This window comes from Gallinula chloropus (genome assembly GCF_964237585.1).
Source record: "Gallinula chloropus genome assembly, chromosome: 7".
Lineage (NCBI taxonomy): Eukaryota > Metazoa > Chordata > Aves > Gruiformes > Rallidae > Gallinula > Gallinula chloropus.
The window spans coordinates 25,665,708-25,680,404 of record NC_140092.1 but is presented as its reverse complement, the minus strand read 5'-3'; the positions used below and the strand labels follow the sequence as shown (position 1 = coordinate 25,680,404).

The window sequence follows — 14,697 nt, the reverse complement described above, 5'->3', positions numbered from 1 at the left end:
ATAGTACTCTAAGTATGTTTCTTTCCCCAAGCTGATTTTTATACCAACCTTTCTGTCAGATCTTAAAGAGTGTTAAAAGTGCTTGATCATTTAGATAAACTGGACTTGCATGGCATCAAAGTATATTAAACAAAGTATATTTAGAGCAGGTACTTCGGGATATGGTTTAGCACAGGATGGGAACAGTTGGACTTGATGATCTTAAAGGTCTCTTCCAGCCTTGAGCTTCTGTGATTCTGTAAACACTGGAGGTGACAGACTGAGGCCTAAGGATGTGTTGCTAATTGTTGGCACTCTAGTTGGCAGTGTAACAATGGAAGCCCACTCACCCCTAAAGGAACCTGTTGCTTTACCATTGCTTCCAACTGTGAGGTAGCACACTACATCGATGTCAGAAATAAAGATGATGGATGGAATTAGACTTGATCTCTGACCATGTCAAAGGTAAAAGATTGTGCTAATGCCTGACAATTAAGCAGGTAACAAAAGCCTGGACATTGACATTTAAATACACGTCACTGAAATGTAAGAGCTGTCTCTAAAAATGCGGAGGCGAAGCCAGCCTGGGTATCACAACCTTCCAACATCATCATTTTGGATTCCATAAACCTTTTGCATTACTTAGGAGAGCCACTGAGTTTGCATCTTTTGCATCAACATCAAGGATGTTACTCACATCCTTGCAATGTCTCTTAAGAAATAAAGGACATATTCATTAGCAGTTACCCTGATTCCCAAGGCTTCTACTCTGAATACTTGCGAACATTATGGGATGTGCTTTTGTTTTTACTGTACAAAGACTAAAATTACAGGGTTTACTTGGGATATTCCTTGTGCTGCCTCTGGAAACAGTGCCACAGTTGTCAATTATGATAAGATCTGTCTCCTGCTTCCTTGCTAGCTGTATTTTGCTCTGTGGAGAAACAAACCTAGTGCTATCGTTCTCACCAGCAGGAAAATGCATTAGCAATCCACTGGGATCCTCCTGCCTCGGGATGTCTGTTGCTCAACTGTTATTTTTGCAATTTTAGACAATGTCTGTGGTTAGCAAACTGTGAAGAAATGCAAAAGGCAAATCCTATTTAAAGCATAAGAGAAACTGCTGATACTCACCAAACTATTCCCTGAGCCCCAGAGCCAATAGGTTTCAAGTTCTGGTAGCGTTTGAGAACTGTGAAGGTCGAGTCACCTACTTCCACGCTGTAGAACTGGTTGTCAACTTTGCTTTTGCTCATGTTGTAATGTTTGGCAATATATGACACATCCACTTGTTTCCCAAATCCCTGTTGTACAGAAGAAGGAAAGGGGGGAGGGAGTGGAAAAAACACAGAAAGCAAGACTGGTGAAACATCAAAATACTGATAAAACATGGTCAGCTTAATTTGCAAATTCTTGTGATTTTAGGCTCGTTGTTATAGATCTACATGAATCCTCGAACGCTCTCTAAGACTGAGCCTACACACTTACCCAGGAAGGAGCCTTAAAAAGCTACTCATTAAAGACAGACAGTGAGTTCTCCAGCTGATGTTTGAGAGACAGAACTCTCACCTACTGGTCTCTGCTTGCCCTTACTGCTGATTTATGACTACTAGCTTATGTGTTTGTGGTGATTCTGCCCTCATTTGTATTGCAATAAATATCTTTAAAATTAGAAGACTTATATCAGCATAGCAATGGGACAAGAGACATAGGAACTAGGCTCTTCATTGCTGGTCAGATAGAGCAAATGAGTCTATTCACATCAGGGCTAAACTTTCCTTAGGTATATGACAAAGGCCTTGAAAACCTTGTAGCAGGAGTTAGAAAAGAAACAGAGCTGTTTGAGATGAACTTTGACCTGACATGGCTCAGAATCATGGAGAGTATTCAGTACCTCAGGAGACCTTCCAAAGTCCTCAGTTCCTAAGGACAGGAGATTTGCCCTCGTGACCTGACAAACACCCTGAGCAAAGGCTAATTTTCATGACACCAATAGAAGCTATTTTAAATTTCTTCTGCTTGCCCTGAAGCTAATGCTGCAGAGCTATAACCTCACCCACATTTGCACAATTACTGTGATGAAAGTTACATTATAACCATGTTTTGACTGCTAGTGAACTCAGTTCCATCAAAACCATGGAGCAAAGCCTATAAAATAAAACTCAGAATTTAGTGTTTGCAATTTAGGATTCTGTCCTGTGCGATGCTGAGCACAGGATGCAGCAGTTCCACATATTACAACAGAACTGTCCTCAAGCAGTTGACAGAAGTCAAGAGCTTTCCAAATGTCTTCTATAAGGAGAGGCAAAACCCAGATGTGTCTCTTTCAGCCTCTGCTTTTGCCCCAAAATCTGAATAATCAACCACATGATGTGACTTAGGACTTCAGTTGAGTATTGATGGAGCAGGGAAAAAAAAAAAATCAATCAAAAGTCAATTTTGAGAATCTTACTTTTTCAGTTTAAAAGGACGTAGTTTCTTTGTTCCATGAAGCTGCTCTTTAAAAATGGGGACCTGACCTTACTGAGAACTTGGATTCTCAGGTATGTCTCGGGACAATTAATGTTCTTTTTTCTGCCCATTGTCACTGGACAGTGCTGGTTAATCCTAACCACCTCATTTAGAGACTTTGAAACACTCAAATGCAGCTGTCCATTCAAATATGAAAACCTCATTTCAGAAGAGCAACAAGAAACATGACATTTACTTGGTAACCAGACACAGGACAAGGCACCTGTTTTCTTTTCGAACACAGAAAGTGAGAGACTTACAGACATTGACACAGTGCTAAATTCAAGCTTATAGAGAGTGAAATGACTCCAAAAGAAGTTTGAATGCTTGAGCTCAAGACAGACAGACTGCATCTGATTCACACTGTGCAGCCTTAGCCTTAAAACTCCTTCTCTTACATGAAGAGATGCACACACATCTAGCTAGCTCAGCTATTCAGACCAGGCCTGGAACTGAGAGGCTTTATCCTAATAATATGCTCCTGACAGACAGGAAATAATCCCAGCTCCCTCTGGCCAGACAAACACATTTGCAGCGTGGTTTTTTCTGATGTCATTATCAGAACAATGCAGACTATATTCAGCATTAACACCCATTACTCTGAAACCCATGTTATATAAAGTGTCAGCAGAAAAATTGCATTCCTTAGTGAGCCTGACCCGCAGCCAGCTCCCCTGGAAGGACAGATGGAGGGACTTCTTTAAGCAAGCCAGATGACTGTGTTATGGCTTGGGTGAGCTAAGCCTGCCAGAACTTGTTCGCATCCTCACTCCTGAGGCACCCAAGAGTTCCTCATGGGGTATGGAACTACATGGGAAAATATCCTTTATCACACTACATTTAGAAATCCTGTACACATCAAAATTACTTGCTTTTAAGACAGACTGACTCCGTGACCTGCTGGCCTCAGGAATCCCATGCTGCCAACAGCAGGCTTTGTGAGCTGCTGCCATACCACCAGGTGGTTATTTGAAATCTAGGAATGTCTTAAAAATCAATTTAACCAGCTTAGAACCACCACTCTGTAGCACCTCAGATACCTGATGTATGCAATTGCTTCAGTCATTCCAACAGCAATTAAAGCCATCTTGACCAAGACACAGAAGAGCACAAGCCACAGCACACAAGCGTCCCAATGAGCAGTTCTCCTCAGCATAACACAACTGTTCCTAGGACAATCCACCCTAACTGTGAGTAGGAAAGGTAAATGCTGTTGTATTTAATAGATTTTTTTTCTTTTTACATTAATATTCTTCTCAAAGCTTGTCTGCTTAAAAATCTGTGAGCTGTGAAGTGGACAGTCCAAATGGTCACCAGGGCATCCACTAATTTGCCTCCTCCTTTTAAACCCAAACTGCTAAAAAACCCCATAAAAGCTCCCAAACCCTACTCTCTATATTTTGCTGATTTTTACAAAAGCCTAAATAAACAAAATTACGAGTAAGCCTAGTGCTTAAGTCCAAATTGCTGCTTACTTCATTGAGAACCAGGAGATGAGTAACCTACCCCTGTCAATCACACTTTAAATCAAATCCCTAAACCAATGAATTAAAGGCATTATTGGTTTAATCACAATTGATCAGATCCCAAACCACCATGGCACGAAATCAAAGCATGAACCACCTCCAAGTTGACACAACAGCCACTTCCTAAATGAGGATAAGGAAAGGGCAGGTTTGCTTCCCTCTGAAATTCAGCTAAGAAAGCTGTTCTCATTAGCAAGGTAAGTCATACTCTTACTAGAACACATGGATGTTTTAGTTTCAAACCTGATTAAAATGGTATTCTCAAAGTCTTCCAAACCATAGAGTTTAAAGAACCCTACACACCACATTTTGGTCTCATTCTGTTACACACTTGATGCTCTCTCAGACCCCTCCAGAAGCCTTGGTGTTGCTATAAGAGTTATATCACATTTCCCTAACCCACCTACACCACATAGGCCATTTCAGACTCAGCTTTTACTGTATAATGCTTACAAGTTCTTTACTGGCAGCTTCAGTTAAAGTTATGATTATGTCACAGCAGAAAGGAATACAGGGCTAGGAGTTTCCAGTATACACACCTAAATCAAAGTTCTTTCCAATCTGATTGATGCTGACATCTTGAGAAAGTAGGGAGTAATACTTCATCAGGAATTAGCTAGGGAAAGGGAGGGTATACATGCACGTGGTGATCAGGGTTACTTTCCAGGATTACATACTAAAGCTACATGGATCGTGTACAGAAAACAGAGTTAATAAATTTTCAGGTGAAGTTAAAATAAATTTGTGCAAGCTGCAATACTGGGGCCCCAAAGAGATAACATTGCAGGTGTAAAACAAAGGTAAATTTCTCATTTTGTCACACTGAACAAAATATATCTATTTTCTCTGACCTCTGGTAACATGAAAGATTATTTCTCAGAGACAAAGCATGCATTCATTTGTTCTTGGTTTCCATAAATATTTGGACAATGGAATCACATTGTGTCAACCCTGACCAGGAATTGTGTCATGTCACATATATAGAGAAATGCACACACATTATTTTCTCTTTTCAGTATCTACCTGTAAACTTCTATCACATACCTGATGCCATTCTCTTTCCTCCATACTGAGAAATTTAAGAGTGCAAGCTTCTCAGACCTGAAAACATCGCTCTCCTTCTTGGGTCACTTAAATGCATAGCCATATCTGCACTGATGTTTGCTTTCTATCCCAACAACTGGGGAGGAGCAAAGGAAATTGTCTTTCAAGGCTTAAGCATTTGAGGTGAAGGAAAAAGATACACTCACAAGTACTAGATGCTAGAACATACATTTGTGTTCAAAGAACAATCACTTAAAGATTTGATGAAGCCCAGATGATTTACTGCCTCACACACAGCTGCAAGTTGTATTCTTTTCCTTTTTTTTGGTTCAGAAGTCTTTTGGTTGGAAGAGATCTCAAGTCCAACCACCAAACCATGTCCCTCAGCACCACATCTACATGGCTTCTCAACACTTCCAGAGATGGTGACTCAAACACCTTCACCAGCAGCCTTTCTGTAAAGAAAATTTTCTTAATATCCAATTTAAACCTCCTGACACAACCTGGGGCTGCTACCTCTTGCTGTATTGCTTGATACTTGGGAGAAACAACCAACCCCCCCACCTCACTACAACCCCCTTGAGGAAGTGGTAGAGAATAATGTCTTCCCTGAGCCTCCTCCAGGCTGAACAACCCCAGTTCCTTCAGCCACTCCTTATCAGACTGTGCTCCAAACCCTTCTCCAGCTTTGCTGCCATTCTCTGAACCTGCTCCAGCACCTCAGTGTCCTTCCTGTAGTGAGGGCCCAAATCTGAACACAGCACTCAAGGTGCAGCCCCACCGATGCCTAGTCCAGGGGGATGGCCACTGCCTTGGGCCTGCTGGCCACACCATTGCTGATACAAGTCAGGATACTATTGGCCTTTTTGGCCACCTGAGCATGCTGCTGGCTCAGTCAGCCAGCTGACAACCAGTACCGCCCGGGTCCTTTTCCACCAGACAGCTCCCCAGCCACTCTGCCCCCAGCCTGTAGCCTTGTGTGGGGTTGTTGTGACCCAAGTGCAGTACCCAGCACTGAGCCCGGCTGAACCTCATACAGCTGGCCTCAGACCATGGATTCAGCCTGTCCAGATCCCTCTGTAGATCCTTCCTACCCTCAGGCACATCAACACTCCCATCCAACTTGGTGTCAACACCACTCACTGAGGCTGCAATCAATGCCCTCATCCAGACCACTGATAAAGATATCAAAGAACTGGCCCCGATGCAGTTTCACAACATACAGACCAAACACAAGGTTACCTACCCTAACAGAAACAAAATGATGTTGTTTTCTGTACCATAAGGTGAATTGTTTCCTGATAGCCCATTTTACTTCTCCATTTCTCCCCCACAAATGGTTTTATTACATTTCACCAACACATCTTTGTTTCTGAACAGTATTGCTCAATAATATCACAAATTCTTACAGCTCTGTAACTCATACATCTTAGCTTTCACAAATACAAACCATGCTAATGGCAGTTTAAGCTAAATTGCTCTCATTTGCATTTCTAAGATGAGTGCTGTCACAGAGCCTATTAGCAGGCATCAGTTGCGGAGAGACTTTACCTCAATATTAGAATTGTTCCCTCTCTGCACACAGAAATACCTACAGGAACACATCAAACTTTTAAGGGTGCTATGATTCACAGCTACTGAAAACAACTAAGTGACCCCACATGCCTGAGTGCAGCTTGAGGAAAAGAATTAGGTGGAAGACTGAAAGACCGACTCCTCATTTGCAGTTGGCACAGCACCAAAGATGAGCAGGATGCAAGAGAGATGTTCTGAGCTAGCAATCACAACGGCTCCCCAGGGGTGCCCATGCCTCCACCCTATCTCAGACAAAGAGACGAGTATGGGAGACAGCACGTTTCAAAGGTGGATGCCCTTCGCTTCCCTCACAGTCTGAAAGAATAATAAATTAAAGCCACGATTTAACCTTCAAAGGCAGATGCTGAGATTATACAAATTGAAATTCTGAAGGATGGTAAAATCCTCAGAGTCTTCTTGCCAGCTCCAAAAACACACACAAAGGCAACCCCTGCTCGGCTGTGTGCATCTGATAAGGCAGCAGCACGACTCATTTAACGGCTATCCTCCCACATGTACAACTGCAATTCTCAGAATCTTCAAGCACCAGAACTCTGGGATGAACCCTCTGCTTTGGATTCAATAGCCACATGTTTTGCAGTGTAAATTTGGGTAGCCACAGAAGCCACCACTTGAGAAACCAAAGTATCCTTATACAAAGTATCTTTACATAGAAAGGCCCGCTAATTTATTTTTTGTTGGGTATTCTGTGTATGCCACATTTATGGGAGAAATACCTATTTTTCTCACCATCAAGCCAGACTTCTCACTCACTTTGGCTCTCCACAGACAGTGATCAAATCTCCAACAGAAAATAGTGTGTGTTTGGGTGTAGTATCACAAATTTTTATCAGCCACATCACACCACAGTTGCCCATTCTTCCACCTCACTCCTATCTTATAAGGGTTGTATTAGTCACCCAGTCTTCCTGATTTCATTGTATTTTGAGTGGGATTTTTAACAGCTTAATTCTCTCTCCAGCTGTCATGTCCTAGCTCCTAGACACAACTGACAATACTTTATGAAGTCAGCCTTCCAAGAAACCAACTGACACTTGCAGGCAACTCAACCTTGATTGATTAATCATTGATCTTTTTAGTGTATTTGCTTTGTTCACTCTATTTTAAAACTTGATTTTAAAATATGATTGAAAGACTCATATTAAAACATCAGAGTACAACTTCCATAAGTTTTGGGTTGTTTGTTTTTTTGTTTAAACACACTGTTCTTGCCTAACCTCTTCTGAGATATCAAAACCCCAGCAGCTTCAGAACTGGCATTTACCTAGTTAGGACAGCCTATTGGTATCTACTCAAAACACAAAGCTAAGCACTATTTATATATTCTTCACTCATTCACCACATGGTCATGGAGCTTTAACTACTTTTGTTTCTTTCTTAGAGGCATAACATTTCTGTTGCTCATTAGCAACTGTGGTATGAGATGCTTCTCACAAGTCCCTGTGACCCAAAGGTGTCTGCTTCATTCCAGGCCAGACTTCTTAAGAGAAGAGTAACATGCAAGAGTCTGCATATCAAAACAACTACTTGAAAATGATTTCTCATTTCCCCAATGCCTGAAGAATTCAACATGGACACACGGGTAACATCCAAGCCTGGTCATTATACCAGTGAAGGTAAGGATGAGAAAACTGATCAAGAAGCACTGAGAGAAAAGATTCCTTGAGAAGGAAGGTTTTTTTTTGGACAACAACTAATCAATGATCCAATGGAAAATGTAGCTAGAAACACAGGAAAAAGATTTAAGAGTAGGTGAGAAAGCTATGGTAAAGATGTTTGAAAACATCTCATTTGGGCACAGCTACAGAGATAGGAAGCTAGCAAAGGCACTGTGTCCAAAACAGAGGAGTACAACAGCAGCAGCCACATCTAACTCACAAGAGAAGGAGCAAGAAAAGAAACTCTGCAGTTTGTACTAATCAGTTTGTTCTGGGACCCTAGATTTGAAAAAGCAGCAATAATGTGGGGAGAAGCAAGATACAGTTAAGATACGGAAAGAGAAATGGGATCACTAAAAGTTGGCCAAAACAATGCAGCACCCAGAACTGAAAAGGACACTCAATTTATCAACAGCAGTGAAGGGAACACGGAAGCAAAGTGTGTTAAAAGCACAGGAGAGCCAAGATGGGAGTAACATCTCTTTACTTATTGCATATATTGATAATATAGCACACTTCCAATGGTTTACACTTCTCAGGAAACTGGAATTACCCGGAAATACTGGGGATTGTTTAAGAAGCTCTCTTCCAGTAAGCAAGCAAGGCAACCAGAAGACTGACTGCATGAAATGCCATGCTTCGATGCATATCATGCCTTCCTTTAAAAGGACCGGTAAAGGAGCAGCATGTCACTACAGCACCGATGAATTAAGAAATTAAATTTCTTGATAGAATTACGTAATTACAGTATTCACTGTGAAGACAACAGCTAATGAAAAGATTCTCCCTTTTCTAAGACTATAAGAAGCTAAATAGTTTAATCACACCTTTTGTTAGAAAAAGCTCTTGCTACCACGAAGAATCATTTTAGTACTAGAAATCCAAGATATAGGTCACTGCTTGTTGCTGGCTTGTGGATACCAGTTAATCTCCTGTTGAATAGGAGGCATAATCACAGGACATTCTGCATCAAGACAGTTTCTTTCATGGTCAAAGTAGTAACTCCATCCAATCTGATTAAAGTATTATTTGTAATTCAAGGGGTTTATCAAAGTTAGGGTAAAATTAAAAACTAGACCAGGTGAATCAACCAATCAGTGGAGAGCAAAGCAATGAAGCTAGCTGTTTTTTCTAGGTGTGAAATGAAGTTTTCCAGTAGGTCCATCCTCCTGATGCTCACCTGTTACATATTTACATAGAATAAACACTGTTACTACCCAGAGACTGATTGCAAAGAAAGATCTGGATGTTTGGACCAATTATTACCAGGATAGAGATAGAACTCATGTCCCATCTTATCCAATACAAATGAAGAGCATCTATGACAGCTAAGGTTTTATACAACACCACAATCTAGAGACTGTTCTTGCACTTAATGCTAACTATGTGCTTAACTGGTATTTGGATTCGGGCCTATCTTTGTTTATAGATTTACACAAAGCCTGAACCTGTTCAGGAGAATAAATGTGAAGATCTGAAGACCCTGAAGAGGTATTTGTGTGGTAAGTGCTCGAAGGATGGAATCCTGTTTCTGGCAACATCAGGACAGTAGCTCTTGCATGTATTTATTAAATGACTCTACTTTGGGTACCTGCTCTAAGTGTCAAATATTAATCAGTTCCTTACAGTGATCAATATTCATCCAAAATGCTGTTCATTTCATAATATATACACACACTCTAACAAACTGTAAATAGACTTGGTTCTGTATGTGCCTCTCTGAACCCCTTTCATTAAGTTATGGTGACAGCAGAGGAATAATTGCAGTGGAATGTTTCCACTAAATCAAGAACTCAGAGTGCAGCCACAGAAAGCATTGGCTATTCACTGTCCCGCACTGATCGATGCCAAGACTGAAGGAGCATGGAACACAAGAGGAAGCACACGTGTAAAAGAGAAGTGTTCTGTTATGGTCCAAGTGAAAATGAGAGGAAAGTTGGCAAGCAGAGCTATGCAAAAAACTTTTCTTCACAGCAAAACTAACTTTTCCATCAGTAAGAAGTTTTTAATACGATCTGAGGAAAAAAAAAACCGCTTTTTTGCAATTTTCTGCAATATTTTTTGCAAGCAAACTGTCAAAAAATTACAGAAACTGTGTTTGAGAAAACTCTGTCTCTGAAAAGCAGTAGAAGAATGAAGCCTGTGAAACATATGCACATGAAGTACCACAGATAAAAAAGGACAGCAAAGACAGAAACAGATTGTCAAACTGAATAGCTCAGATCCATCCTAGAGCTGATGATTTACTAAGCATAGAGCCAACTTTTTCAGGAGAACATTAATTGACATTTTAGCAAAAAAAATTTTAAAATCACCAAGAGAAAACTACTAAAGAAGCAAAAGGGAATTTGTGTGATCATCTATATTTTTTCTCATCCTTATGAACAGTTACTTGCAGTAAGCTACTGAAATTCACTTCTATTTTTTTTTCTTTTATTATGGAACAAACTGCAAAAATGAAGTACAAGTATATACTGTACCTTGTTTTACCTGTAAGGAACACACACCTGACAAAAGGCAATCTTCACATCCAGAGTAGGTTCACCACAATAATACAAGAAATGGCGGCTCATAAATACCTGCAATTAAAGAAAAGCAAACATAGGAATCTTGTATGTCTATTGATGTGCAGTGAAGTGCAGCTCTACCTACATCTCTATCATAAAACCAGCCTGAGTTGCTACCCAGCTTGTGAAAACAGAAATCAGCTTGAACTGTGAACAAGCTCTAAACTCTTTCTGATGCTTCCCAAGTTTATGTCTTTAAATATGACTTGGCTACAGCTGAAAAGTTTTACAGCTACTGATGCCATTGATTACCTCAAAGCTTTTCATGTCACTTCTATGCTCCCTCATCAACAAAACCAGAAATCAGGTCAGTAACATTCTAAAGAATGTAGGAATGGGAGACAGTTCTTGTCACAGGCAGGAAAACAACTCTTGAGTTGACATTTATCAGGAGAGTTATAGAAATGGAAAGACTGCATCACTGTATACGTTCATGGCAAAACCACTTTATGAATATTATGTGTGGTTCTGGGTCTCATCTTAACACCTTACAATGAGAAAAGTTACAGAAAAGGGCAATAATAAGAGTCCAAAGCAAATACAGATTCCTTGCATGAAACAACTACACAGACTGAGATGTTTTTTTAGCCTAGAAAAGAGCTGTCTGAATGGAGATACGCTGGAGATCTGTAAAATGAGTGACATGCTGACAACTGGAATGAGAAACACTCTTCCCTGTTTGTGGGGTTTTTAAAAATAAAAGATGTAGCAGAAAATTAAGTTATCAAAGAACAGATTTGGAAACAGCAATAGGAAAGAATTATTCTTGTAGCGTTTCATGGGACAGTGAAAGTCCCTGCCTCATGTTGCCATGGATGCCAGAAGTTATCCTAAGTCCTTCTCATAAGAAGGCATTTGCTGAAGGCAATTAACCTCCAAAATATCATGTCTGATTCAAAACAACCCTGAGTCAGAGTCCGCCACTATATGCTCACCCTATTTTTCAAGTTCTTTCATGAGCACCTGATACCAGCTAAGGGAGCCATACACCAGACCTCCCTACATACCCACCTACAGCTGGTTTAACTTAATTCTCTGACTAACCAGGGAATTAAGCTCTGACTAACCAGTCCTTTCCTAGCCACATTCTATCATGGGTCAGCAATGAAGGAATCCCACTGCAATGCCAGCCGGCTGACGTGGGTCGCTATGTCACAAGAAATTTGGAGCACCTTGATTTTTCTCTATGACCACACTTCACAAAAACAACCAACCATTTAACAGTACAATTCAAAACTCAGCAACTTTTAGACCAGGAGAGATAAATACAGAACTTCATGGTTTTCTTTTAAATATGAGCTCATTGCAAAGACTTATAAAACCAAAAAATGCAATGACGACTCCATTAAGATATAATCAAGATACTACATGCCTCCTTAGAGCACACCTCTTCAATAGGAACAATTAAGTAACTAGCATAAATGCCACAAAATAAGACCAGACTTAATTTGGAGTAACTTCAGTTTACACAAACTGATCAGGACTTAAAGTACAAGAAACTATTCACCAACACTTGCTAACTTGAATGCTCCCACATGTATTTAATTTTTAATGAATGAATAATCCTGTTATGAAAGCAACTGTATGACCTTTTCTGCATCACATTATGATGCCTGAGACTGCTGCCTCATTGCTGAGTGAGTCATTCCCACAGCCTTACATTCCACAGAGGGCTTACATTAAAATGAGAAGAAGACAGACAGATATAAAAAAGCTTTTAAGGCAAGTCATATCGCCAGTGATTTCTGGAAAGCCAGCAGATACATAGGCTCTCACCACAGATATATACACTATGAAATCCTGTTGGCTGGATGCATTATATTGCTGTAATAACCAATGACTGAAGTGTCATTGGTCATAGCGTGCCACATGCAAGACAGTCTTAACAGTGGAAAGTGAAGGAAGGGGAGGGACTTGGGTAAGTTTGGTTCCTCACTCAATTTTCTGCAAGGGTCTACTGAGTACCACAGACTCAGAGTGGTGGGGGTTGGCAGGGACATCTGGAGGTCCCCTCAAGCAGGCTGCACAGGACAGCACCCAGAATCATGGGGTTTGGATGTCTCAAGAGAAGGAGACTCCCCAACCTCTCCAGGCAGCCTGGCCCAGGGCTCTGCCACCCTTCTAGCAAAGAAGTTCCTCCTCAGGGTTAGGTGGGACTTCCTCTGCTCCAGTTTGTGCCCATCACCCCTTCTCCTGTCCCTGGGCACCACTGAACACAGACTGACTCATCCTCCTGAGCCCACCCCCTCAAGGACTTACCAGCACTGAGAAGATCCCCCTTCAAGTCCCAAGTCCCTCAGCCTTCATCTTCATCAGAGAGATGTTCTAATCAGCATCTCAGCAGCCCTTTTCAGTCCCTTCTCCAGTAGCTCCCTGTCCTTCCTGATCCAGGGAGCCCAGCACCGCACACAATAGTCCTGATGGGGCCTCCCCAGGACAGAGCATAGGGGCAGGAGAACCATCCTGGCATGCTGGGGGTTTTGAATTTTGTATATCACTTTGTATTAGATACGCATTACCAGTCATCCAGAGCTCCTCAGCTTTCCATAGGAGTGACTGTTAACAGCTGAGAGTCACCCTGAGCAGAGCAATAGACTAGTGAATTTTATGAACTGGAATATATTTTACTATTTATGATGTTGTCCTATGCAGTCGCTGCTTATAAAATAATAGAAGTATGACATCAATACTTGTAATCCCCTGTATATATGTGAAATGAATCACTAGACACCTGTGGTCCTCCAATCATACACCAGGAACTAGAGTACCTTTATGTAGCTCAGAGGTCTCTAAGACTGTGTACACAGGGCAAACCAGATTTGACTTCATGTCTTACATAGCATGAGTCTTCACATATTGAATCCATACGAGATTCCCTTCAGTGCCCTGTAAGGAATCACATATGTATGTGACTTGTAATTTCTTCATGGAGAGAATCCAAAGGAGGGCTATGAAGATGATTTAGGGCCTGGAGCAGCTCCCCTATGAGGAATGGCTGAGTGAGCTGGACTGTTCAGCCTTGAGAAAAGACGACTAAGGGGGGACCTTATTAATTTTTATAAATATCTTAAATATGGGCTGCAGGAGGGAATGGCCAGCCCCTTTTCAGTGGGCTGTGGAGACAGGACAAGGGGCAATGGCTGCAAGTTGGAGCACAGGAAGTTCCACACCAACATGTGGAAGAACTTTTTCACAGTGAGGGTGAGGGAGTCCTGGGACAGGCTGCCCAGGGGGTGTGGAGTCTCCTTCTCTGGAGATATTCAAGACCCATCTGGACACCAACCTGTGCAATATGAGCTGGGGAGCTGCTTTGGCAGGGGGGTTCGACCCGATGATCTCTCGAGGTTCCTTCCAACCCCTGTGATTCTATGATACACATCCTTGAGGATACCTCCTCCAGTGCCAGCTGACACTGCATCACTAGAGATGCTGAAGAAGTGTCCATGTAAAGCAAGTAACTGGCCTGATGCCAAGATAATTGTGTCACAACATAAAGCAGTTATCATAAAGCAGTTATAAAACAGGGCACCACTGACAAACAGCATCACTCACTATTCTTTACCCTAACTGATGTTTTATCTTTTTGACCTTGAGCAAAATCACCCAGGGTGGGAAGAACTGGGAGAATAGAACATTGTTCTGTTTACAACAAAGCACCTTGTAATAACCCATACTGGCATCCAACTGGGAAGCCAGGGATTGCAGTAACATCACAGGGAGAAAAGTGGCTATGAAACACCAACACCACAACTGGGTCTCCAGTTTCCATCAGCATCAAGACATCTGTATGCCAGAACCCATAAAAACATCCAAGGC

General features: G+C 41.4%; 1 protein-coding gene across 5 annotated transcripts in view; it reads right to left on the bottom strand.

The window, feature by feature from the left end:
* MAPK10 (mitogen-activated protein kinase 10) overlaps positions 1-10,893 on the bottom strand; it is a gene marked incomplete at both ends in the record, with an annotated part of 62,589 nt that extends 51,696 nt beyond the window's left edge. The window contains 2 exons of one of the 5 annotated variants that reach the window (XM_084266902.1): positions 1,114-1,283; positions 10,822-10,893. In XM_084266902.1, the coding sequence (XP_084123028.1) occupies positions 1,114-1,283; positions 10,822-10,887 (236 nt within the window). Of the gene's footprint in view, positions 1-1,113; positions 1,340-10,817 lie in introns of those variants that run through there. The other 4 variants (XM_084266903.1, XM_084266904.1, XM_084266906.1 and 1 more) reach the window with 4 other exon arrangements.
* Between the last annotated feature and the right edge of the window lie 3,804 nt (positions 10,894-14,697).